The sequence below is a fragment of the Erinaceus europaeus genome, chromosome 4, assembly GCF_950295315.1.
Source record: "Erinaceus europaeus chromosome 4, mEriEur2.1, whole genome shotgun sequence".
In the NCBI taxonomy this organism is placed as follows: domain Eukaryota; kingdom Metazoa; phylum Chordata; class Mammalia; order Eulipotyphla; family Erinaceidae; genus Erinaceus; species Erinaceus europaeus.
This window is the reverse complement of record NC_080165.1, coordinates 22,155,171-22,177,993: the sequence shown is the minus strand read 5'-3', so window position 1 is coordinate 22,177,993 and position 22,823 is coordinate 22,155,171. Positions and strand designations below refer to the sequence as shown.

General features: G+C 46.8%; 2 protein-coding genes and 1 pseudogene across 2 annotated transcripts; 1 reads left to right on the top strand and 2 right to left on the bottom strand.

Moving 5' to 3' along the window:
- Nucleotides 1-1,980: 1,980 nt before the first annotated feature.
- On the bottom strand, nucleotides 1,981-4,798 carry TOMM22 (translocase of outer mitochondrial membrane 22). The gene is made up of 4 exons (XM_007519311.3): nucleotides 4,646-4,798; nucleotides 4,289-4,407; nucleotides 3,497-3,614; nucleotides 1,981-2,673 (listed from the first exon to the last, which is right to left on the bottom strand). Exons 1-4 carry the CDS (start codon nucleotides 4,760-4,762, stop codon nucleotides 2,599-2,601), a joined length of 429 nt encoding a protein of 142 aa, XP_007519373.1. The 5' UTR covers nucleotides 4,763-4,798; the 3' UTR covers nucleotides 1,981-2,598.
- Nucleotides 4,799-8,406: 3,608 nt separating this feature from the next.
- LOC103110218 (dihydrofolate reductase-like) lies at nucleotides 8,407-9,370 on the top strand (annotated as a pseudogene).
- Nucleotides 9,371-13,581: 4,211 nt separating this feature from the next.
- On the bottom strand, nucleotides 13,582-22,431 carry CBY1 (chibby 1, beta catenin antagonist). Its single transcript, XM_007519312.3, has 4 exons — nucleotides 22,285-22,431; nucleotides 20,334-20,439; nucleotides 20,121-20,239; nucleotides 13,582-14,224 (listed from the first exon to the last, which is right to left on the bottom strand). Exons 1-4 carry the CDS (start codon nucleotides 22,360-22,362, stop codon nucleotides 14,144-14,146), a joined length of 384 nt encoding a protein of 127 aa, XP_007519374.1. The 5' UTR covers nucleotides 22,363-22,431; the 3' UTR covers nucleotides 13,582-14,143.
- Between the last annotated feature and the right edge of the window lie 392 nt (nucleotides 22,432-22,823).

The following is a 22,823-nucleotide window of genomic DNA, read 5'->3' as shown; positions in this document are numbered from 1 at the left end:
CATATATCTCACTTGCCTGAATTATGTGTATAAAAAGTAAGCTAGTACTTCGTGTCTGTAAAAAAAATGCACTACTATTGAAGTCCTCCATTAGATACTGTGCATTGGTCAGATCTCTCACCTCAGAAATGCAGACAAAACATTCAACTTAATCTACACAGCCTAGATTCATTAAGAACCCTAAGAAGTGCTTTTTTACCAGCACTGCTTTTAAAGTTCCCGTTGTGTGGTGCTCCCAATGTAGTGACTTGAACCCAGGTCCTTGCACGTGAAAAGTGCACTGTAACAGGGTGAGTCATCCCATGGGCCCTAGATCATGTTAAGTCAGTGGCCTTAGCACTGAATCAAACTATAAATTTCAATTGAGACCTGGTATTTCCTTCTCACATGGTCTTGTATACTTACCCTTTTTTTAATATTAGATACAGAGATTGAGAGGGAAGGGGAAAGACGGAGATACCTGCATCTCTAATTCACCACTTGTGAAGCTTTCCTTCTGCAGGTGGGGGTCTTGTATACTTAGCCTTTCAATGTTTTTTTTTAATATTTATTCCCTTTTTTGTTGTAGTTATTGTTATTGATGTTGTTAGGACAGAAATGGAGATGAGGGGAGACATAAAGGGGGGAAAGACAAGACACCTGCAGACCTGCTTCATCGCCTGTGAAGTGACCCCCCTGCAGGTGGGGAGCCAGGGGCTCAAACCGGGATCCTTACGCTGGTCCTTGTGCTTTGTGCCACCTGTGCTTGACCTGCTGCACTACTGCCCGACTCCCTCAATGGTTATTTTCTTTGAAAAATGGGAATATAAATCTCTAACAAAATTCCATTCCAAAAAGCACATCAAGTTGAAAATACAGGTACTTCACTACCTGGGTGGAGCTAACATGGTGGTTAATGCAGACTTCATGCTCAAGGCTCCAAAGTCTCAAATTTAATCCCTCATACCACTGTAAACCACACCATAAAACCTCAGAACACTTACATTAACATGAAGTTGGGTAAAATTACACAATGCAAAGCTGTCTGTAGAGTATAAGGTGTTTACCTAACTCTTGGATTCTGCATTAGATCACAAGAGTATTATACAGCCTATCAGTGACCTGAGAAAAGACCAAAATCCAAAGTAGTTTTTATAGAATGTGTATCACAACACTGTAAAGCAAGAAAAAAACAAGTTAATCTAGTCTGGGATCATCTGTATTGCCTCCTAAATTGTGTTTTGATAATGGTGCTGCACCATGTGGTGGTGTACTTTACAGTGCACCCCCCCCTTCACAAGTATCTTTTCCCCTTTTCAATTTCTCTGTATCCAAAAGAAATACTTTAAAAAGTATTTGCTATAAGGAAAAGTTCAAAGACTGAGCCACAGTAGCAATCAGTCGTTCACCTCAGCAGAGTTCTGCTACAGCCTTCCCCTCAGACTAGAAATGACTGCTGCTACTCCCTGTAAATTCTTTATAATTATATAAACACCAGGACCCAGTTCTTTGTTGGGATTGAGACAGTGGCTAGATTCAAAGCAAAGACTGCCAACTAAGAGGTTCCTTCTTGGTTTAAAGTGAATATTCAAATTTTCCTTGTCACTTCTAGAAAATTTAACCAGACTATTGGGTTGATTAGTATTAAGATGGCAGTGTTGCCTTAGGTAAAAGATGTCACAGGCAGGGTGCAGGAGATAGCTCGATCCAGCAAAGTACACACATGACCATATGGAAGGTCCTGGATTCAAGCCCTGGTACCACATGGGAATACCATGGATGGTACTAGAGGGAGGCTCCATAGACAACAGTGCTGTGGTCTCACAGAAAAAAAAAAAAAAAGTCAAGGTTAGTCAGTGGTGTCAGACACTTATCAAGTCCAAGTTTATTCCCCAGTGTTAAAATTTTTAAAAGTGTGTGAAGCATGAATCTTTGCCTTTTTAAAACAGTCTTAAGTGTGTAATACATGCACATAAACCACACATTCAATTTGAGCCACACTTTGTTTGAATTGTTTTTAATATTTAAATACAAAAAGCACTAACTTTTTTTTCTTTAGACACATAACACATGTCTAATAGCCTAACTGTGCAGAGGAAATGAGCTCCTGCTCTTCCCCCACAGTTCCCATCTTGTGGTTGAAGCTGCTGCTGGTTCGTTCTGTTCCAACTTACAGAGAAATTCAGTCACTGCTTGACAGTGCAGCTGTAATGCATTTTATATTTCATACTGTGTAGATGCATGCCACCTTCCCCCAACAGCTCCATTCTTAAAAACAAAACAGTCAGTGGTCAGAGGTTCATCCTTCCAAATGGTATCAGTTCACACCCCACTATGAGATAGTGAAATCTTCCAGTCAGGAGTCATTTAGCAAAATGTGGAGGGCTGGGCTGAAGTAATCGTCTGCATTCCTGCACTCTGCTATCAGTGAGGACAGAAGAAACAATTGAGGAGCACAGCATGGAGGACACATTACAAGTTGGGAGTCTCTCCATGGCACAATGTGGGAGAATTCTCCCACCATACTTACATAAATCAATGTGCCAAAGTTAAAAAATAATCAGCAGTTCAAATACTTTTCCAACTTCTCCCATCAAGACAGGTCAAATACAGTAGTAACTAGATCTTTCCAGGAAGTGAAGGCAGAGCCCCTGGCATTCCTCCTGACAGCCCTGTGTTAGGTCCTAAGAGTATCTGGAAAAGAAAAGGATATAAGCATTAAGTCTAGTGATCTCATTCTCACTGTACCTCTGGGATCAGACAGGTCTAAAAAAACAATGCTAAGAGCAACTGGATTTTTTTTTTAAAGACTATTTTTTTTAGCCTTTTAAAAAATTTTTTTTGATTTTTATTTTATTTATTCCCTTTTGTTGCCCTTGTTGTTTTATTGTTGTAGTTATTATTGTTGTTGTCGTTGTTGGATAGGACAGAGAGAAATGGAGAGAGGGAGGGGAAGACAGAGAGGAGGAGAGAAAGATAGACACCTGCAGACCTGCTTCACCGCCTGTGAAGCGGCTCCCCACCTGCAGGTGGGGAGCCGGGGTTCGAGCCGGGGTTCGAACCGGGATCCTTATGCCGGTCTTTGTGCTTTGCGCCACCTGCGCTTAGCCCGCTGCACTACAGCCCGACTCCCTAAAGACTTTATTTATGAGAAAGATAGGAGAGAGAAAGAACCAGACATCACTCTGGCACATGTGCTACCAGGGATCAAACTCGGGACCCCATGCCTGAGAGTCCAAAGCTTTACCACTGCTCCACTGGATTTTTTTTTTTTTTAACCTGTGTACAGTTCATCTCTGGTTTATGTATGAGGGCTGAACCTGAAAAGGGGAACTTTGGGCTTGAAAAGTCTTTTTATGTAACAATTATGCTATCTCCCCAGGCCCAAGCAATCAGGCAGCATAAGAGAATGTGCTGGGTTCTAATCTCTACCCAAACCGTAACTGGCAATCGACCTAGGTGCTGGAGAATTAACTTTTTTCTCTAGCACTGGCAAGATGCCCACAGTTGGGCTCACCTGGCGCTGCTGCAGCTGTTGCTGCTGCTCCATTTGCAATTTCTCAGTCTCAAAGACAACAGGAAGAACCAGGATCATGAAAGAAGTCGTCCCAATCCACAAGGCTGCCCTGGAAAATCTGCAGAGGGAGTATGAGCATGATGGCAAAACAAAAGCAGTCTCATCAAGAATTAACGCATATAACTAAATCTCTCTATACTCCCCCCCTTTTTTTTTAACGGGGGCAATGCCAACTTTGTTTATGGTGGTGTGGTGGTGCTGGGGACCGAACTTGGGAGTTTCAAGTTTGAAAGTCATTTTGCATAATCATTATGCTATCTCCCTAGTTCCATTTTCCCTTTTTTTTTTTTTTCTGTCTTTTTTTTCTTTTAAACCAGAGCACTGCTCAGCTCTGGTTTATGGTGGTGCAGGGGATTGAACCTGAGACTTTGGAACCTCAGGCACGGGTGTCTCCTCTTTGCATAACCATTATGCTATCTACCCCCGCCCAGTTTTCTTGATAAGCGTATTTCACCCACCACGTGCACTACACCAACAAGAGGACAGCTCGGAAAGTTGCATTCTAGTCACAGCAGCTTTTATTTTCCTGAGTACTCACAAAGCTACGTAGACATTAACTATCTCAGCTAACTTGAAATGACCCTCACGTTTTACAAACAAAAGAGGAACCCGAGACCAAGAGTTAAAAGTAGCACCGGTCCAAGGTCACCGTTGGAGGCAGACAAAGGCTCCTATGTTCATTCACAGCGTCGAAGTCACCCCAGATACACCCGCAGTGTCCTCGTGCCTCACCTGTACATTTTTTGAGCCACAAAGAGGGAGAGATCGAAAGTGGCTCCAGCCGCGGATCGGACCCTCTCCGGGAACATCTCCGTCAGACCCCAGAGTCTTTCCGACAGTGTCTCATCCAGCTGTGGTGGAGGAGGCGCGGGTCTTGGCCGAAGCAGCGACAACCACCCCGCTGGAGCTAGAGCGCCCCGGCCCAACAGGGGCCCTGATCTCGCCTCCCGGAGAAGCCGCCTCCGCTTCGACCTCTCCGGGCTCCGAGATGCGCCTTCGCCCAGATCCCCGCAGCACGCGGAGCCCACACCCCCGGGCGGGCCGCTCCCCGCCCGTAGCCTCGCTCCTCGCCCCGCGGGGCCCTGTTACCTCGTCATCGTCTTCTTCTTCCAGCTCCTCTTCAGTCTTCTCGGCATCACCTTTCGGAACCAATTCGTCCGGAGACGGAGGTGCCCCGGTTCCGGCAGCGGCGGCGGCGGCAGCCATGATCCTAGGGTGACACCGGAAGCGGAAGGGAGCAGGTGAGAGGCGCGCAGGTTGCCGGCAGAGCTGCCCTTCCGGAGCTGAAGCGCCGTGCGGGGAGACAGCGGCGCCTCCTGGCGGGCGGCTTCCACCCGCCTTCGGCCTGTTGCCAAGCGGCCCGACTGCGTGAGCAAAGCACTCAATCCTTAGCGGGGGCTTCCTCGGAGGTGCACGGTGCACGGTGCACGGTGCACGGTGCTCAGAAACCTGCGTTTTAGTCTTCCCAGGGTCGCTCGTACAGAAGAGTAATCCAGCTTTATTTCCCCAAGAGGCGGAGGGCTGTTACTTGGTGTGTTAGAGAGCCGGAGGTTTATGAATCTTTTGTGAACCGTCAGACAAACAGTGTGCTAGAACTAAGGCTGGGGCGGGGAAAGGAGCATAGTGGTGATGCAGAGAGACTCTCATGCCTGAGACTCCAAGGTCCCATGTTCAATTCCCAGCACCGCCGTAAGCCAGAGCTGAGCAGTGCTCTGGTCTCTGTACCTTTCTTTATCTCTCATTAAAATGAATAAACGGGGGGCCGCCGGGTTAAGCGCACATAGTGCGAAGCGCAAGGACCTGCGCAAGTCATGCTTCGAACCCCGGCTGCCCACCTGCAGGGGAGTCGCTTCACAAGGTGAAACAGGTCTGTAGGTATCTTGACTCTCTCCCCCTCTCAATTTCTCTCTGTTGTAGTCAACAATAACAACAATGGGAAAAAAGATAGCCACCAGGAGCAATGGATTTATAGTGCCGGCACCAAGCTCCAGCGATAACCCTGGATGCTAAATAAATAAATTCTTCTAGCGTTTGCCCTTCTTCCGTAGCCAGGCAACAGCGTCAGGTGGAGCCTGATGTAAAGTTTCGAGACCTCCTTTGAATCTGGAGAGGTGGCAGTCGTTGACTATGTGCGTCATAGTCTGTCTGGAGCCGCAGGGGCAGTTCGGGTCGTCTCTGGCTCCCCAGCGATGGAACATAGCGGCGCACCGGCCATGGCCTGTTCGATAGTGATTGAGGAGGGCCCAGTCATAACGTGTTAGGTCAAAGCCTAAATAAATAATAAAATAAATAATAATAAAAATAGTTTCATGCAAGAGAGAGGCAGACTGGGAGTATGGACCGACCAGTCAACGCCCATGTTCAGCGGGGAAGCAATTACAGAAGCCAGACCTTCCACCTTCTGCACCCTCAATGACCCTGGGTCCATGCTCCCAGAGGGATAGAGAATGGGAAAGCTATCGGGGGAGGGGGTGGGATATGGAGATTGGGCGGTGGGAATTGTGTGGAGTTGTACCCCTCCTACCCTATGGTTTTGTTAATTAATCCTTTCTTAAATTAAAAAAAAAATAGTTTCATGCCTGAGATACTCAAAATCTCAAGTTCAATCCCCAGCACTACCAGAAGCCAGAGCTGAGCAGGCACTGCGAGGTGTGTGTGTGTGTGTGGGGGGGGGGGGGATACTAACAAGTAAAGAGAAAACAAAACACTCACAAAATAAATCATGCAAACAAAAACATGTGCCCCACATGTCACTATAAGGACAATTTGATATACACATCTAGTCAACTGATCATGGATTCCAAGAGTCTCAAAATGTGACCATCCAAGTCCTTATCTGGTGCATACGATGTAGTGTCAAATTTCACTTACATGCTAACTCACTGAGGAGGATGGGGATCTTCCATTTCCTCCTGATAGGGTTTTCAGTTCTTCCCATTTGGGGGATAGGGCAGAACAGGTGCCTGCAGTATGGTTCCATTCTATAAAGTTCAACATCTACTATGAGGACAGTGATTCTTTTTGAGGAGGAAGGGGTAATATTTGGAAAAGGGCATGAGAATGAATTCTGGGGTAGGGAATGGTAAAGTTCAATTTGAAAAATTCATCAGGCCGCACACTTATGGATTATTCTTTTTGAATGTATTGAAGTTTTATATTTTATTTTTTTAATATTGTATATTAGAGAGAGAGGAGGAGAGACAGAACCAGACATCACTGGTACATAGACTGCCAAGGATTGAACTTTGGGACCTCGCTCTTGAGAATCCAGTACTTTATCCACAGTACCGCCACTCTGCCCCCACCCAACCCCCATACTGGAAGTTTTGTGTTCTAAAATAAACGAGTTCTACATAAATTCAGGGTAGCTTAAGGACATAATGCCAATGAATTTTGGTTATTCATTTACTTTTGGTTCTTTTTTTATATCTTTAACATTTAAAAAAATAGTTGTTTACTTATTCCCTTTTGTTGTTTTATTGTTGTAGTTATTATTGATGTCGTTGTTGGATAGGACAGAGAGAAATGGAGAGAGGAGGGGAATACAGAGAGGGAGAGAAAGACAGACACCTGCAGACCTGCTTCACCGCCTGTGAAGCGACTCCCCTGCAGGTTGGGAGCCGGGGGCTCGAACTTTTTGTTCTTTCATAGCCTCCTTTAAAAATATTTTCAGAGGGTTGTAGTTCTGTCAGCTTTGTGTGTATGAGGTCCTGGATTCAGTCCCTGGTACCACAAACTCCCCTCTCCCCCAACCTCCTCCCTTACTCAGCACTCTTGAAGGTAGAAAAGTAAGAGAAACAGTCTTTTTTCTTTCCTTCTTTTTTTTTTTTTTGGCACCAGAGTGTTGCTCTGGCTTCTTCCCCCCTCCCCTTTTTGTTGCCCTTATTTATTGTCGTTGTTATTATTATTATTACTACTTTTGCCTCCAGGATAATTGCCACAAATCCACTGCTCCAGGAGGCCACTTTTTCTTTTATCACCCTGGTTGTTTTGCCATTGTTGTGGTTATTATTATCGTTGTTATTGATGTTGTTGTTGTTGGATAGGACAGAGAAATGGAGAGAGGAGGGGAAGACAGGGGAAAGAAAGACAGACACCTGCAGACCTGCTTCACCACTTGTGAAGCGACTCCCCTGCAGGCGAGGAGCTGAGGGCTCGAATCTGTTGTTTTTATTGCTGTCGTTGTTGGATAGGACAGAGAGAAATCAAAAGAGGACGGAAAGACAGAGAGAGGGAGAGAAAGATAGACACCTGCAGACTTGCTTCACTGCCTGTGAAGTGACCCCCTGCAGGTGGGAAGCTGGGGGATTGAACCAGGGTCCTCACGCCAGTCCTTGCGCTTAACCTGCTGTGCTACTGCCTGGCTTCCGAGAGGCAATCTTACATGGAAAGTAAAAAGAAAAAATCAGTGACTACAAGTGGAAAGTAATTCACAATGCTAATGTGAAAAAAATTCAGATATTTTTATTTTCTGAAATTTATTTGTTTACTATTGGATAGAAACAGAGGAATGAGAGGGGCGGGGGGAGATAGAAAGGGAGACAGGAAAACACCTGCAACCCTGCTTCACTATTTGTGAAGTTCTACCCCTACAGGTGGGGACCAGGGGCTTGGACCGGGGTCCTTGAACACTGCAATGTGAGCACTTAGCCAGGTGTCCCTCTGCCTGGCCTAATGTACATATATATTTTTAAATTGCCATCAATTATTGCTGGAGCTCAGTGCTGGCACTAGGGATCCACTGTTCATGGTGTCTCCCCTTTCTATTCTATTTGATAGGACAGAGAGAAATTGAGAGTGGAAAGGGAGATAGGGGAAAGGGGAATTCTGGTGTCTCAAAGCTGTTCAACATGGTTTGTCCACTAAATTACATCGTTGCTATTTGCCAGAAATTGAGCATCAGCAAGAAGGGGGAGCTACCTGGCCTCTGCTCAGAAATGAAGTCAGATATTTCTGAACAATGACCTTCACCCCTCAGGAGAAGGCAGACAGAGTTTGGTGATGATGGGTGGTCAGACTTGGTTCTCCATACTGTAGGAAAACTGACTTGTAAAGGACAGAATTAATTTAGTTCTCAGTAGAGAACTCTTGCCAAAGGGTTGGATGATGCTTTAAAACTTATTGAACAACCAAAATTAACAAATATAGTAGACATGGTTAGTAGGAGGCAGTTCTGTTTATAAGGAAGTCGTGAACAGACAGGGCCATCTTAGCCTATTTGTAGCAAAAATCATATAAGAATCTAAATGATACATTTTTCTTCTTCCAGAAACTGAGTTGGAGAAATACACAGTTCTCTCAGAATATCCAGCTTCTTTCTGATATGCAAGAGGAGAAAGGCATTAAGTACAAATGTGAAGTATATGAAAGGAGTGAGTTTTGAAATTTTCAAAATTGTCTTATTTATTACAAGATAAAATTTTGTGTCCAAAAGGTTGTTTTTTTTTTAAAGAATTTATTTATTTATTTATTTATTTATTTATGAGAAAGATAGGCAGAGATAAAGAACCAGACATCACTCTGGTACATGTGCTGCCGGGGATTGAACTTGGGCCTCATGGTTGAGAATCCAGTGCTTTATCTACTGCACCACCGCCTGGACCACCAAAAGGTTATTATTATTATTATTTTTGCCTCCAGGGTTATTGCTGGGGCTCAGTGCCTGCACCATGAATCCACTGCTCCTGGAGACCATTTTATCCCCCTTTTGTTGCCCTTATTGCTGTGGTTATTATTGTTGTTGTTGATGTCGTTCATTGTTGGATAGGACAGAGAGAAATGGAGAGAGGAGGGGAAGACAGAGAGGGGGAGAGAAAGATATGCACCTTGAGACCTGCTTCACCACCTGTGAGGTGACTCCCCTGCAGGTGGGGAGCCCGGGGCTTGAACCGGGATCCTTACACTGGTCCTTGCGCTTTAAACCTCCTGCGCTTAACCCACTGAGCTACCACCCGACTCCCTCAAAAGGTTATTTTTTATTTTTAAAAAATATTTATTTCCTTTTTGTTGCCCTTGTTTCCATTGTTGTTGTAGTTATTATTGTTGATGTTGTCGTTGTTGGATAGGAAAGAGAGAAATGGAGAGAGGAGAGGAAGACAGAGAGGAGGAGAGAAACACAGACACCTGCAGACCTGCTTCACCGCCTGTGAAGCGACTCCCCTGCAGGTGGGGAGCCGGGGCTCCAACCCGGATCCTTGTGCCGGTCCTTGGGCTTTGCGCCAGGTGCGCTTAACCCGCTGCGCTACTGCCCGACTCCCAAAAGGTTATTTTTTGCACCACGTGCGCTTAACCCGCTGTGCTACCGCCCGACTCTAGGTTATTTTTTTACATTAAAAAAAAAATCGGGTGGGAGCCGGGCAGTAGCGCACCGGATTAAGTGCACATAGCGCGAAGTGCAAGGACCCGCTCAAAGATTTGTGTTTCAGCCCCGGCTCCTGACCTGCAGGGGAGTTTCTTCGCAAGCGGTTAAACAAGTCTGCAGGTGTCTTTCTCTTTTCCTCTCTCAATTTCTCTCTGTCATGTCCAAAAATAACAACAATGGAAAAAATGGCTGCCAGGAGCATTGGGCTTATAGTGCTCGCACTGAGCCTCAGCAGTAATCCTGCAGGGAAAAAAGGTGAAAGCCATCTGCAGACCTACTTTCAGCACTCATGAAACATCCCTCGTAGGTGGGGAGCGGGGGCCCAAATCCTGGTCCTTGCGTATAATACTGTGTGTGCACTCAAACAATTGAGCCACCTCCCACTCCCATGAATAAAAAAAAAATTACATATATATATATATATATATATATATGTAATTACATATATATATATATATATATATATATATATATATATATATATATATCAGGTGGTGGCACACCTGGTTGAGCGCACGTGATACAATGTGCAAGGACACGGTTCCAGCCTCCGGTCCCCACCTGCAGGGGGGAAGCTTTGCAAATGGTGAAGTAGTTCTGCAGGTGTCTCTCTTTCTCCCCCTCTAGCTCCCCCTTCCCTCTCAATTTCTAGCTGTCTATCCAATAAATAAAGATAATTAAAAAAAATATATATAATTATATATAATAATTATATACAATATATGTAAATATATATAGTCGGGTGGTAGCATAGCATAGCGGCTTAAGCACATGTGGCACAAAGCACAAAGACCGGTGTAAGGTTCCCAGTTCAAGCCCCTGGCTCCCCACCTGCAGGGGAGTCGCTTCACAGGCGGTGAAGCAAGTCTGCAGGTGTCTATCTTTCTTCTCCCTCTCTGTCTTCCCCTCCTCTCTCCATTTCTCTCTGTCCTATCTAACAATGACGACATCAATAACAACAATTACAATAATAAAAAAACAAGGGCAACAAAAGGGAAAATAAATATAAAAATTTTTTTTAATTATGTATATATCCTCCAGAATTATTGCTGGGGCTAGGTTCCTGCACTATGAATTCACTGCTTCTGGATGCTGTTTTTTCCCTTTTGTTGCCCTTGTTGTTTATCGTTATTATTGCTGGTCATTGTTGGATAGGACAGAGAGAAATTAAGAGAGGAAGGGAAGACAGAGGGGGAAAGACAGAACCTGCAAACTTGCTTCATGACTTGTGAAGTGACTCCCCTACAGGTGGGAGACAGGCGCTCAAACCGGGATCCTGAACTGGGATCCTCATATGGGCCCTTGCATTTTGCGCCATGTGCACTTAAACTGCTGTGCTACCGCCGGTCCCCCCAAATAATATATTTAAAACTTTTTTGAATATTTATTCATTCCCTTTTGTTGCCCTTGTTTTATTGTTGTAGTTATTATTGTTGTTGTTGGATAGGACAACAGAGAGAAATGGAGAGAGGAGGGGAAGACAGAGAGGGGGACAAAGACACCTGCAGACCTGCTTCACTGCCTGTGAAGCGACTCCCCTGCAGGTGGGGAGCCGGGGGCTCGAACCGGGATCCTTACGCTGGTCCTTAAACTTTGTGCCACCTGCGCTTAACCCGCTGCGCTACCACCCGGCTCCCCTAAATATTTTTTATTAAACTCACAAACAATAATTTTAAGTCATGTTTAAGGCTAAGAGGTTTTTTTTTTTCTTCTTTTGTTGCTGTTTGCATGCCACTAGGGTTTTGCTGGGACTTGACACCTACATGAGTCCATCAGTCCAGGTGAATTCTCCACCCAGCCCCCAGTCCCCACTTCCTCAGACAGAGAGGACAAGAGGAGACACATCATAGCACTGCTCCACTGTTTCTGAAGCGCTCCCTTTGCCTGGTGCTTCCCTGTGGTGATGGGGCTTGAATCCCGGTCAAAAAGTATGACGGGACACACACCCTATGTGGTGAATTCTCTCTGGTTTCCTTGTTATTGTTTCTGACTTTGCACCTTACATCCACAGAACTTTCTTTTTGTCTCCAGGGTTATTGCTAGGGCTTGGTTCTGGCATGAATCCACTGTTCCTAGAGGCCATCTTTTTATTTTTTATTTTATTGGATGGGACAGAGAGAAATTGAGAGGGGAGCAGAAGATAGATGGGGAGAGGAGAGGCACACCTGCAGACCTGCTTCACCACTTGTGAAGTGACCCCTATGCAGGTGGGGAGCCGGGGCTTGAATGGGATTCTCGTGCACTTTGCACTATGGTTAACCCAATATGCCATCACCCGCCCCCTTACCCACAGAACTTCCTTCTCCTCTTATTTCACAAGACAGAGCTTCACGAGAGAGGAGCTAGAGCACCCATTTCAGTGCATATGATGTTGGGAGCCTTAGGTATTTGAGTCCTGCCCTCTACTAGCTTAGCTATTTCCCAGCTCATCCACTTTCAATTCAGGTCTTGAGCCTGACCCCCCTTCCCCTTTTTCCTTCACTGCCACTGCCCTGTGCTCCTTCTTCAGTCTGTCCTCACCTTACATCACAGGAGGCAGAGCTCCTCTGCTCAGGGCTTGCCTCTCACAGATCAAAGTCAGTGTCATTACGCAACTACCCTGTGCACTGGCTCCAGCCCCTCAAGATGTCAGTGGTGGCAGGAAAGGGGACCCACATCGTGGTGACAACCAGTGTTCCCCAACTTTGTTGTCACTCTTCTTCGTATTCCACTTAGCTGGTCCTGTTTCTCCATCTGCAAGCGGACCAACTTGAGTTTTCATGATGAGTAGAAATGGTGACCTGGCATCAGGGGAGCTCAGCAAATGGCAGCTAGTGATACAGGACTTGGAATAAGCAAACCCCCCACTCCACACCCTTTTTACTTCTGCACCTGAAGATCTACACCCTGTGTGTGTTTGTCACCTTCACCGATTGCTGCTACGTTCCTCTCACTGGTACCAGACAGTAGGGTTATGGGCTGAAGACCCAGGAGCTGCTCTCTCCGACTGCATAAAGATGGCTGTCAGGAAGGACTCCACAGAGCTGCCGTCACTGCACCCATTCCCCAGCTTCCCTTTTCCCGCAGGATTGCAGCCAGCAAGCTCCTAGGCTTCTGCTGCAGGATGCCAGGCTGGTCTCTGACCCTCTTGGAGGTTGCTGCCTTATCTGTGACTCTGCTTACTGCCCAAGGATGAGCCAAGAAGCATGTCCAAGGTCTGAACCTGGTCTCAGACACCACTGACCAAGAGTACAGTGTCCAGTCTAAAGTCCTGGAATCTGCATCCCACCCTCAGTGCCCCTCCCTTTGACTCTGGGGGCTGGATACCGCCTTACTGGTTCTGGCTGCTTGCTTCCTTCAGTTCAGACTGGCGCTGCACCAACTCCCACTCTAGGAATCTACCCCCTCATCACCTACCACCCCACCCCTCCACTCAGGTCCTGTCAGGGCCAGGCTGGTCCTAGTTCTCTGGAAGAGGGCAGGGGAGTTTGGGCAGAGAGACCACTGCAGATGCCCCTCTGCTGGGCTAGGCAGGGAGCTGGCAAGCTCCTCCTGCTGTGATGACTTTCCCTACAAACCAACAAGTCTGTCTTTGGATGGAGTGGCTTAAGTCTAGACCCCAGGTTCCATCGCCTACTTCTCCAGCCCCAGGGGCTTGCTTCCGTAGTCACTTTAGTCAGAGAACTTATATAACATTGTTTAATCAAGAAGAAAAAAAGTAAACAGGAAAGTAGCACAAAAACATAGCACTGCTATGGAAAGCTGCTGCGTGGTGCTGAGGAGCTGAAGCAGAGGCCATGGGGGGGGGGTAAGTTGTCCCTATAGGAGAAGAGTGGCCTTTGGGACAGAAAGCCAGGAGAGCACTCACCTGTGACCCCCATGCAGGGTTCTGGATCACAGGTGCCACACCCCAAACACCCACTCAAGGGGCTGCTGGTAAAGTCTGCACATTGAGGGTGACCATGGGATGTGTGCATCTGCACCGGAAGTGACCGGAAACACTCATGTGCCCTCGCCCCAGATTTCTCTGTGTGCTTCAGAATGGTCTCCCTGTGCCTGGCCCCCAACCACAGTTTGTGTTCCCTCCCTTAATGTGTCACCTTTCCAATGCCAACCTCAGGGTGCCAGCGCCCTCTGGCCACATTAGTGATACTTTCTTTCAAGACCTAAAAAGTCCCTCAGCCACACCCTACTACTCCAGGAAGTGGGAGTGTCTCCCTGCTCTCCTGACAAAGACTTTGGGGTCTTCATTTCCTCCTCCGGCTCACAACCTTCAGTTCATCCAGTTCCTTTTCCAGCACATGGGATTCAGCAGTGGACTCTGAGAGCTGGAAGAAAAGCAGTACAGCATCATGAAGAAGGTGCTACTGGTTGTGTGAGACTTGTCAGAACAATCCTGTGACTGGGGAAAGACTGCAGGCATAGCTCTAATACCAAAGGACTCCTCCAGATAGCTTGGATTTAAGTGTTAGGTTACAGGAGTCAGACAGTCCACTAGATACGGCACCTGCCAAGTCAGGCTCACAGGCCTGCTTGGAGCCCTAGGCACACCACCTGGAGCCCTGTGGCACCGCGGGGGAAGCTTCAGTGCTGTGCTGTCACTCTCTTTCTCTTTCATTCTGAAAGTCAGCCCAGAGTGGCTAAGCCCCAGCAATGACAGAATGGAGCTCACTAGTGTGTTACTAGATGTGGAGGCTGAGCTGAGTCAAGAACATTTGTGTTTCAGAGAAAAGCATCACCCATATGGCACCGCTGGGGCATTTTTTTGGTCCCTCCTGCCTCCATGAGATGATATGCTTTGAAGATCTTACTTGACATTAATTATGTAGTTTTGATGCCAGGGATTGAACTCAGGGTAGTGCAGTCTAAGTGATATCCTGGTCTCTTTCTCAATAAAATACATTTAAATAAATAAATAAAAAATAAATAAATCCTCTTTGAAAAGGTAGCACAGAGGGGTCAGGCGCTGGTGCATCTGGTAGAGGACACATGTTGCAATGTGCTAGGACCTAGGTTTAAGCTTCTGGTCTGCACTTGCATGGCGGAAGCTTCATGAGCTGTGAAGCAGTGCTGCAGTTGTCTCTCTAGCTCCCTATTTCCCCCCTTCCCTCTCAATTTCTGTCTAAGAGAGATTAAAAATTAACATAAGTGTGGTCTGGGAGGTGGCACAGTGGTAAAGCTTTGGATTCTCAAGCAATGAGGCCTTGAGTTCTATCCCTGGCAGCACATGTGCCAGAGTGATGTTTGGTTCTTTCTCCCTCCTCCTATCTTTCTCATAAGTGAATAAATTTTTTTTTTAAAGTTAACATAAGTAAAAAGGTGGCACAATGGATAAAGCATTACACTTATAAGCATGAGACCAGCATTAATCCCCAGCAATTTGTGTGCTCTGATCCTCTCAAATAGATCTTTAAAAAAAAAGGGGGGGTAGTGGGTGTACCCAGGAGAGCTTATGAGTTACCATGCACAAGGATCAGGGTTCAAGCTCCTGGGAAACCCATCTGTAGCAGGGAAGCTTCATGAGTGGCGAAGCAGTACTGCCTCTCCCTCCGTACCCCCCCCTTCCCTCTCAATTTCTGTCTATCCAAAACAGATAAATAAAATATTTTTAAATGCTGTTTTTATGCATTGCTCTAAGGCATACAGAGCACAGAAGCAGATTACTTGCTCATTAGCCCTAAGAACTGTAAAGAAGCAAGCAATCGCCTCTCTTGTCTTTCCTCATATCTGCCCACACCCACAGGCCCCAGCTTCACCCATTGTGTGTTACCTTCCACCCCTCCACCCCTGCCCACAGACCAGAATCTGCATGAAGAGACAAGACGGTTGACATAAGATCACCTACCTGCAGCCCTCTGCAGTGCCCACCCACCTCCGCCGGCCTGTGTAAATGACTCAGTGGAGAACTATGTCAGCTCCCATAAAAGATAAATTGGCCAGTCATGGATGCTGTGAGGGGGGACTAAGAATTTTTGTAAACCTAGAATCCCCTTACCTCAAGGCAGACTTACTTCCTGCCTAGCCTTCCTTTATTGAGGGCATACTATCCCTTTTTAAATTGATTATCTTTATTTATTTATTGGATAGAGACAGCCAGAAATTGAGAGGGAAGCGGGTGACAGTGAGGGAGAGAGACAGAGAGACACCTGCAGCACAGCTTCACCACTTGCAAAGCTTTCCCTCTGCAGGTGGGGAGTGGGGGCTTGAACTTGGGTCCTTGTGCATTGCAACATTTGCACTCAACCAGGTGGGCCACCATTCAGCCCTGGGCATACTATCTCTTCAACTAATTTCTTTTCTTTTTTATATGTTTTTAAAAACTTTATTTAATTTGATATGACACAGAAACTGAGAGGGAAAGGGGATAGAGGAAAGAAAAACAGACAAACACCTGCAGTACTGCTTCACCACTTGTGAAGGTTCCCCCTTACAGGGCTTGAACCTGGGTCCTTGTGCATGGTAACATGTGCACTTAACTAGGTGCCACTGCCCGACCTCCTAAGTTTTCTATTTTAAGCTTTTATTTTATTTATTTTATTTCCTCTTTTATTGTTGTAGTTATTGTTGTTGTTACTGATGTCCTCATTGTTGGACAGGACAAAGAGCAAATGGAGAGAGGAGAAGACAGAGAGGGGGAGAGAAAGACAGACACCTGCAGACCTGCTTCACCGCCTGTGAAGTGACTCCCCTGCAGGTGGGGAGCTGGGGGCTCGAACCTTATGTCGGTCCTTGAGCTTTGCGCCACATGCGCTTAACCTGCTGCGCTACCGCCCGACTCCCTTATTTAAAGCTTTTATTCTGTATCTTTTTCCTGTCCTTAACTAAATCTTTGTGGAGCTTGGAGTCAGGTTTTTTCTCACTTCCTGAGAACAAGCCCACATTTTGCCTTTAGTGGGTGATAAATGTGTATTCTCTAACTAGTCAGTTACAAAGCCAATCACATTTCATTTAGGTCGGGGTAGGATTTTTTATTTTTGTTAATATTTATTTTACTTGCTAGGACAGAGAGAAGTTTAGGGGTGAGGGAAAATAAAGAGGGTGAGAGAGAGAGAGAGACACCTGCCTCACTCTTGAAACTCTCCCTGCTACAGGTGGGGACTAGGTGGGGACTAGGTGGGGACTAGGGTCCTAAACCTTAGTGGTAGGTTGTGCACTCAACCAGGTGCCTGGCTGCCCAGGATTCTTTTTTTTTTGCCTCCAGGGTTATTGCTGAGACTCGGTACCTGCACCCTGAATCCACTGGTTCTGGAGACTATTTTTTTCCTTTTGTTGCCCTTGTTGTTTATTGTTATTGTTGTTATTATTGCTGTCATTGTTGGATAGGACAGAGAGAAATGGAGAGAGGAGGGGAAGACAAAGAGGGGGAGAGAAAGATAGACACCTGTAGACCTGCTTCACCATTTATGAAGCGACCTGCAGGTGGGGAGCCAGGGGCTTGAACCAGGATCTTTACACTGGTCCTTGTGCTTTGCGCCATGTGCGCTTAACCCACAGCGCTACTGTCCAGCCCCCAGATATTTTCTTTTTAATTATCTTTATTTATTGGATAGAGACAGCCAGAAATCAAGAGGGAAGAGGAATAGACAGGGAGAGAGACAGAGAGACACCTGCAGCTCTGCTTCACCACTCACAAAGCTTTCCCCCTGTAGGTGGGGTCCGGGGGCTCAAACCAGGGTCCTTGCACATTGTAATATGTGCGCTCAACCATATGCACAACCACCCAACCCCTCCTGGATTTTTTTAAAGATGATATATGTACTGAGAGAGACCAGAACATCATTTGGTAGCACATAAGCAGTGCTGGGTGTCAATTCCAAGGTCTTCGGATGAAAGAAGCAGACACTGATGATTCTAAGGCCAAAGGCTCAGAACCTAAGTTGTTCCTGAGCTGTAGCTCAAGCAACTGAGGAAGAGAACATAATTGGGGAGACGCCTGGGGGAAAATGGCACTCCTCATCATGGTCTTTATTAAAAAAATCTTTTTGTGGACAGGTGAACATGGATGTGATTCAACCTGGGGGCCAAAAGGGGAGAGAAGTGAACTTGGATGTCAGTAATCCTGGTGGTAGTGAATGGTGAATGAGTCTGCAGTAAAATGGGGCAGGGGTGGGGGGAAGGGTGAAAGCAAACGGGATTAAAAATAAGGGATGGGGGGGTGGAGAGGGACTGAGAGAGACACCAAGGAGTGGACTAGAAGGTGGAAGACTGAGCCAGAAAGATGGAAACTTTACAGTTGAGGTCAGCGTGCTGTGGAGTAAGAGCTCTCCATCCTGAGCGGTACTCAGCGGTTTTATGAACTCCACTCCAAAGAAGATCCTACTCTCATCCCCACTGTGTCACTGGCTTTCTTCCTGCAGAGCAGTTATGGAACTTGCCTGCAGTCACATAGTTAGGGGTGGGGCTGGGAGGGGAACCCAAGCCATTTAGCTCCAGAACTCATGCTGGCCATGTTCTCCTGTGCCTTGCACGTCATCTGGGCTCAACAGGCTGCTGGGTTTTAAATAGTCACAAGGGCAATGCAACTGCCAAGTGGGCTCCTAGTGGCTCCACGCAGGATCTGGCAAGTGTCCACTTGCCAAGGGACAACTGTGAGCTTTACTCTCTCCTCCGCACCCCAATAATGCCTTATCCCAGCTCCCACTGCCATGGATTAAAGAGTTAAAACAGGGAATCGGGTGGTAGCGCAGCAGGTTAAGCGCAGGTGGTGCAAAGTACAAGGACCGGCTCAAGGATCCCAGTTAGAGCCCCCTCCTCCCCACCTGCAGGGGAGTCGCTTCACAGATGGTGAAGCAGGTCTGCAGGTGTCTGTCTTTCTCTCCCCTCTGTCTTTGCCTCCTCTCCCCATTTCTCTCTGTCCTATCCAACAACAACAACATCAACAACAACAATAATAACTACAAACAATAAAACAAGAGTAACAAAAAGGGAATAAAAAAAAAAAGACAGTATTGTTGGGAGTTGGGCGGTAGCGCAGTGGGTTAAGTGCAGGTGGTGCAAAGCGCAAGGACGGCAGAAGGATCCTGGTTCGAGTCCCCAGCTCCCCACCTACAGTGGAGTCCCTTTACAGGCGGTGAAGCAAGTCTGCAGGTGTCTATCTTTCTCTCCCCCTCTCTGTCTTCCCCTCCTCTCTCCATTTCTCTCTGTCCTATCCAACAACAACGACATCAATAATAACTACAACAATAAAACAACAAGGGCAACAAAAGGGAATAAATAAATAAAATAAATATTAAAAAAAAAAACTAGCATCGTTGTGAAGGGCTGAGTGACTACAGGAACATTCCATTATCTGCTTACTTGCACAAAAGGGCTAGTTGCAAAAATATCCTGCTCCCTAGAAGGTAAGAAGTCAATCAGGAAACAAAGGGTCCCTTTGTATTGACCTGACTATTCCTTCTGTACTTGCCTGACCTTCAAAATAATCCTCAGCCCCTGACATCTGCTCTCAGCTCTGCCTACTGTCCCTCTCTCCGGACAGTGCCCTTACTAAAGTCCGCCTTTGCTTCTTCTGCCCACTGTCCCTCTCTCCGGACAGTGCCCTTACTAAAGTCCGCCTTTGCTTCTTCTGCCCACTGTCCCTCTCTCCGGACAGTGCCCTTACTAAAGTCCGCCTTTGCTTCTTCTGCCCACTGTCCCTCTCTCCGGACAGTGCCCTTACTAAAGTCCGCCTTTGCTTCTTCTGCCCACTGTCCCTCTCTCCGGACAGTGCCCTTACTAAAGTCCGCCTTTGCTTCTTCTGCCCACTGTCCCTCTCTCCGGACAGTGCCCTTACTAAAGTCCGCCTTTGCTTCTTCTGCCCACTGTCCCTCTCTCCGGACAGTGCCCTTACTAAAGTCCACCTTTGCTTCTCCTAACTTCGTCTTGGATTCTCTCACTTCTACCCGAGCCCTGAAGCCCCAAGACAGCCTCTACACCTACCATTGCCTTTATCCTTCGTGTTTATCCTACCCACCCTGCTGACCCCACAGAATGACCTTCCCTCCTGCGCTGATGCCAGGCCCTGGCCAGACTCTCCCACTTACCCTTATCACGAGGCTCTGGTACACGTACTGCCCGTGTTCTCAGTGGTCCCTGAGCCTCTGAGGGTAAGGACAATGCCTGGCACGTATCTTTACATTCAAAGCACTGACCCGGCAAACCGGGGCAGGTGACAGTTGGATGAAGCAGCCGGGGCTGAGCCTCCAGCCAAAGCAAGCCCGGTTTCCCTTCCCACTGCCTCCTCACCATGTCCAGCAGGATGTCGACTTTCAGCCGCAAGAGATTGTTCTCGTCCTCCAGCACTTGGTTGCGCCTCCGGAGCCGCTGCGCCTCCCTTCGGTCCACGCCGCCACTAACCCCCGTGTCTGCAGAGACACAGAGCCAGCCTTGGTGACGAGAGTATGAGGGGAACTCTCTCCCACAATCTCGTTTGGCACAATGGCAGGAAGTGCAGCTCACCTGCAACCCACTGGCCATTTTCAAACTTCAGGTTCTGCCCGGCCAGGTTCATCGTGGGGGTTCCATAGTCGAGGCCCAGCTCCACCTCGCGGGTTGAGCGGTCCAGCTGTGGTGACACAGGGCAGCTTCAGCTTGTGCATATTTTTAATTAAAATATATATTTTTAATTTATTATCTTTATTTACTGGATAGAGACAGTCAGAAATCAAGAGGGAGGGGGGTGATAGAGAGGGAGAGAGACAGAGAGACACCTAGAGCCCTGCTTTACCTCTCGTAAAGCTTTCTCCCTGCAGGTGGGGACCAGGGGCTCGAACTCAGGTCCTTGAGCACTGTAATACATGAGCTCAACCAATTGCGCCACCACCTGGCCCCTTTAATTATTTTTTATTAACTATTTATTTTTAGATAGAGCAGAAGCAGAGAGAAAAAAAAGACCATAGCACCAAAATTTCCTCCAATGTGCTGATATCATTTATTTTTTAAAGATTTATTTTTTATTGAGAAAGAGGAAAAGAGGAGAGAGAACTAGTGCATCACTCTGGTATATGTGATGCTGGGGCTTGAACTCAGAACCTCATGCTTCAGAGTCTAAGACTTTATCTACTGTGCCACCTCCCAGGTGGCTCCTAATTTTTTAAAAAAGATTTTATTTATTTATTCATGAGAAAGATAGGAGGAGAGAGAAAGAACCAGACATTACTCTGGTACATGTGCTTCCGGGGATTGAACTCAGGACCTTGTGCTTAAGAGTCTAGTACTTTATCCATTGCACCACTCCCTGAATCATGGCCCCTAGTTTATTTATTTAGACATTATACTCTTTCTTTCTTAAATATTAATTTATTCCCTTTTGTTGCCCTTGTTGTTTTATTGTTGCTGTTATTGACGTTGTCGTTGTTGGACAGGACAGAGAGAAATGGAGAGAGGAGGGGAAGACAGAGAGGGGGAGAGAAAGACAGACACCTGCAGACCTGCTTCACTGCTTGTGAAGCGACTCCCCTGCAGGTGGGGAGCCGGGGGCTCGAACTGGGATCCTTACGTGGTCCTTGCGCTTTGCGCCACCTGCACTTAACCTGCTGCGCTACTGCCTGACTCCCAGTCTTTCCTTCCTTCCTTCCTCTCTTTTTCCTTTCTTATTGGCTAGAGACAGAGAGCAGAGAGACGCCTGCAGCTCTGCTGCACCACTTGTGAAGCTTTTCCCCTGCAGGTAGGGACCTGGGGATGGATCCCTGGTCCTGTGCACTGTAATGTGTGTGTTTAACCAGGTGCACCACTGCCTGCCCCTCCAATGTTTTTTTTAAGACAAAACTAAATAAATAACATTACTTTTTAAAAAATAAAATGTAAACTACAGGAGAGATAAGAGATGTACTGATTTATCAATAGATGCTTTTTAAAATGCTCTATCTGGGACAATAAGCAGAAGTATTTTATAGCTACTGGAAACTTAACAGAATATGTAAGCATACTGTAATTCTTATTGAGTGAAAAATTCTTTTTAAGTGGCATAAGCCCTGTTTCTTTACTTTTCTTTTAATATATTTACTTATTTACTAAAGAAAAGGAGGGAGAGAACCATAGCAGCACTGCTTCACCGCTCACGGAACTTTCCCCCTGCAGGTGGGGACTGAGGCTTGAACCCGAGTCCTTGTGTGTTGTAATGTGTGCATTCTACCAGGTGCATCATTGCCTGGCCCCTAAAAACCTTTAAGAGATAATTCTAATATTCGATTAGTAGTAGTAGTTGCTCTTTAATGCATTTCCCAGGGGTTCTGAAATAGCCCCCTGGGCACCCAGCACCAGGACTAGCACTGGATATTGGGAGAGGAGTGGGACCAGAGCTGTTCTGGAGGAGCTTTTGCTGCAGGCGACCTAAGCAACTGACTGGGGAGTCCTTCAGCCTGAGGCTCAGTCACACTGCACCTGGGCTAAGCCCACGGCCATCACTCACATTATGCAGGTTGGAGAGAGAAGCAGACTTCCGTGGGGGCGTCTTCTTTGGACTGAATGTACTTCCAAAGAGAGGCATCTTTGTTGTGACGGAAGATGGTCAATGCGCACTTCTCCTGGAGTCATAGAATGTCAAGGGGTGAGCAGTTGGGCCAGGGGCCTCAGATCATGAAAACACAGCCTGTCAGGTGGCTGCTAACTCCTGTGACAGGGTTCTTGGTGTGTCCCAGGAGACAGACTTAGTTCTGTAAGTGCACGACCTCTAAATTCACAACCATCTTTATTTATTTATTGTTTTGCCTCCAGGGTTACTGCTGGGGCTCGGGCGAATCCACTGCTCCTGGAGGCTATCTTTCCCATTTTGTTGCCCTTGTTGTAGTTGTTATTGTTGTCATAGCTGTTGTTGTTGTTGGATAGGACAGAGAGAAATGGAGAAAGGAGGGGAAGACAGAGGGGGAGAGAAAGACAGACACCTGCAGACCTGCTTCACCATTTGCAAAGTGACCTCCTGCAGCTGGGGAGCTGGGGGTTTGAACCAGG

Bases quoted from the DNA above. Each gene is read 5' to 3' on its own strand.
- TOMM22 (XM_007519311.3), bottom strand. From the start codon at position 4,762: ATGGCTGCCGCCGCCGCCGCTGCCGGAACCGGGGCACCTCCGTCTCCG. The intron at 4,408-4,645 runs GTAACAGGGCCC...CCTCCACCACAG, and splicing joins AAGAAGAAGACGATGACGAG to CTGGATGAGACACTGTCGGA. The intron at 3,615-4,288 runs GTGAGGCACGAG...CTCCCTCTGCAG, and splicing joins GTGGCTCAAAAAATGTACAG to ATTTTCCAGGGCAGCCTTGT.
- CBY1 (XM_007519312.3), bottom strand. From the start codon at position 22,362: ATGCCTCTCTTTGGAAGTACATTCAGTCCAAAGAAGACGCCCCCACGG. The intron at 20,440-22,284 runs GTGAGTGATGGC...GTGTCACCACAG, and splicing joins CTCTCTCCAACCTGCATAAT to CTGGACCGCTCAACCCGCGA. The intron at 14,225-20,120 runs GTGAGGAGGCAG...CTTTTCTTCCAG, and splicing joins TCGACATCCTGCTGGACATG to CTCTCAGAGTCCACTGCTGA.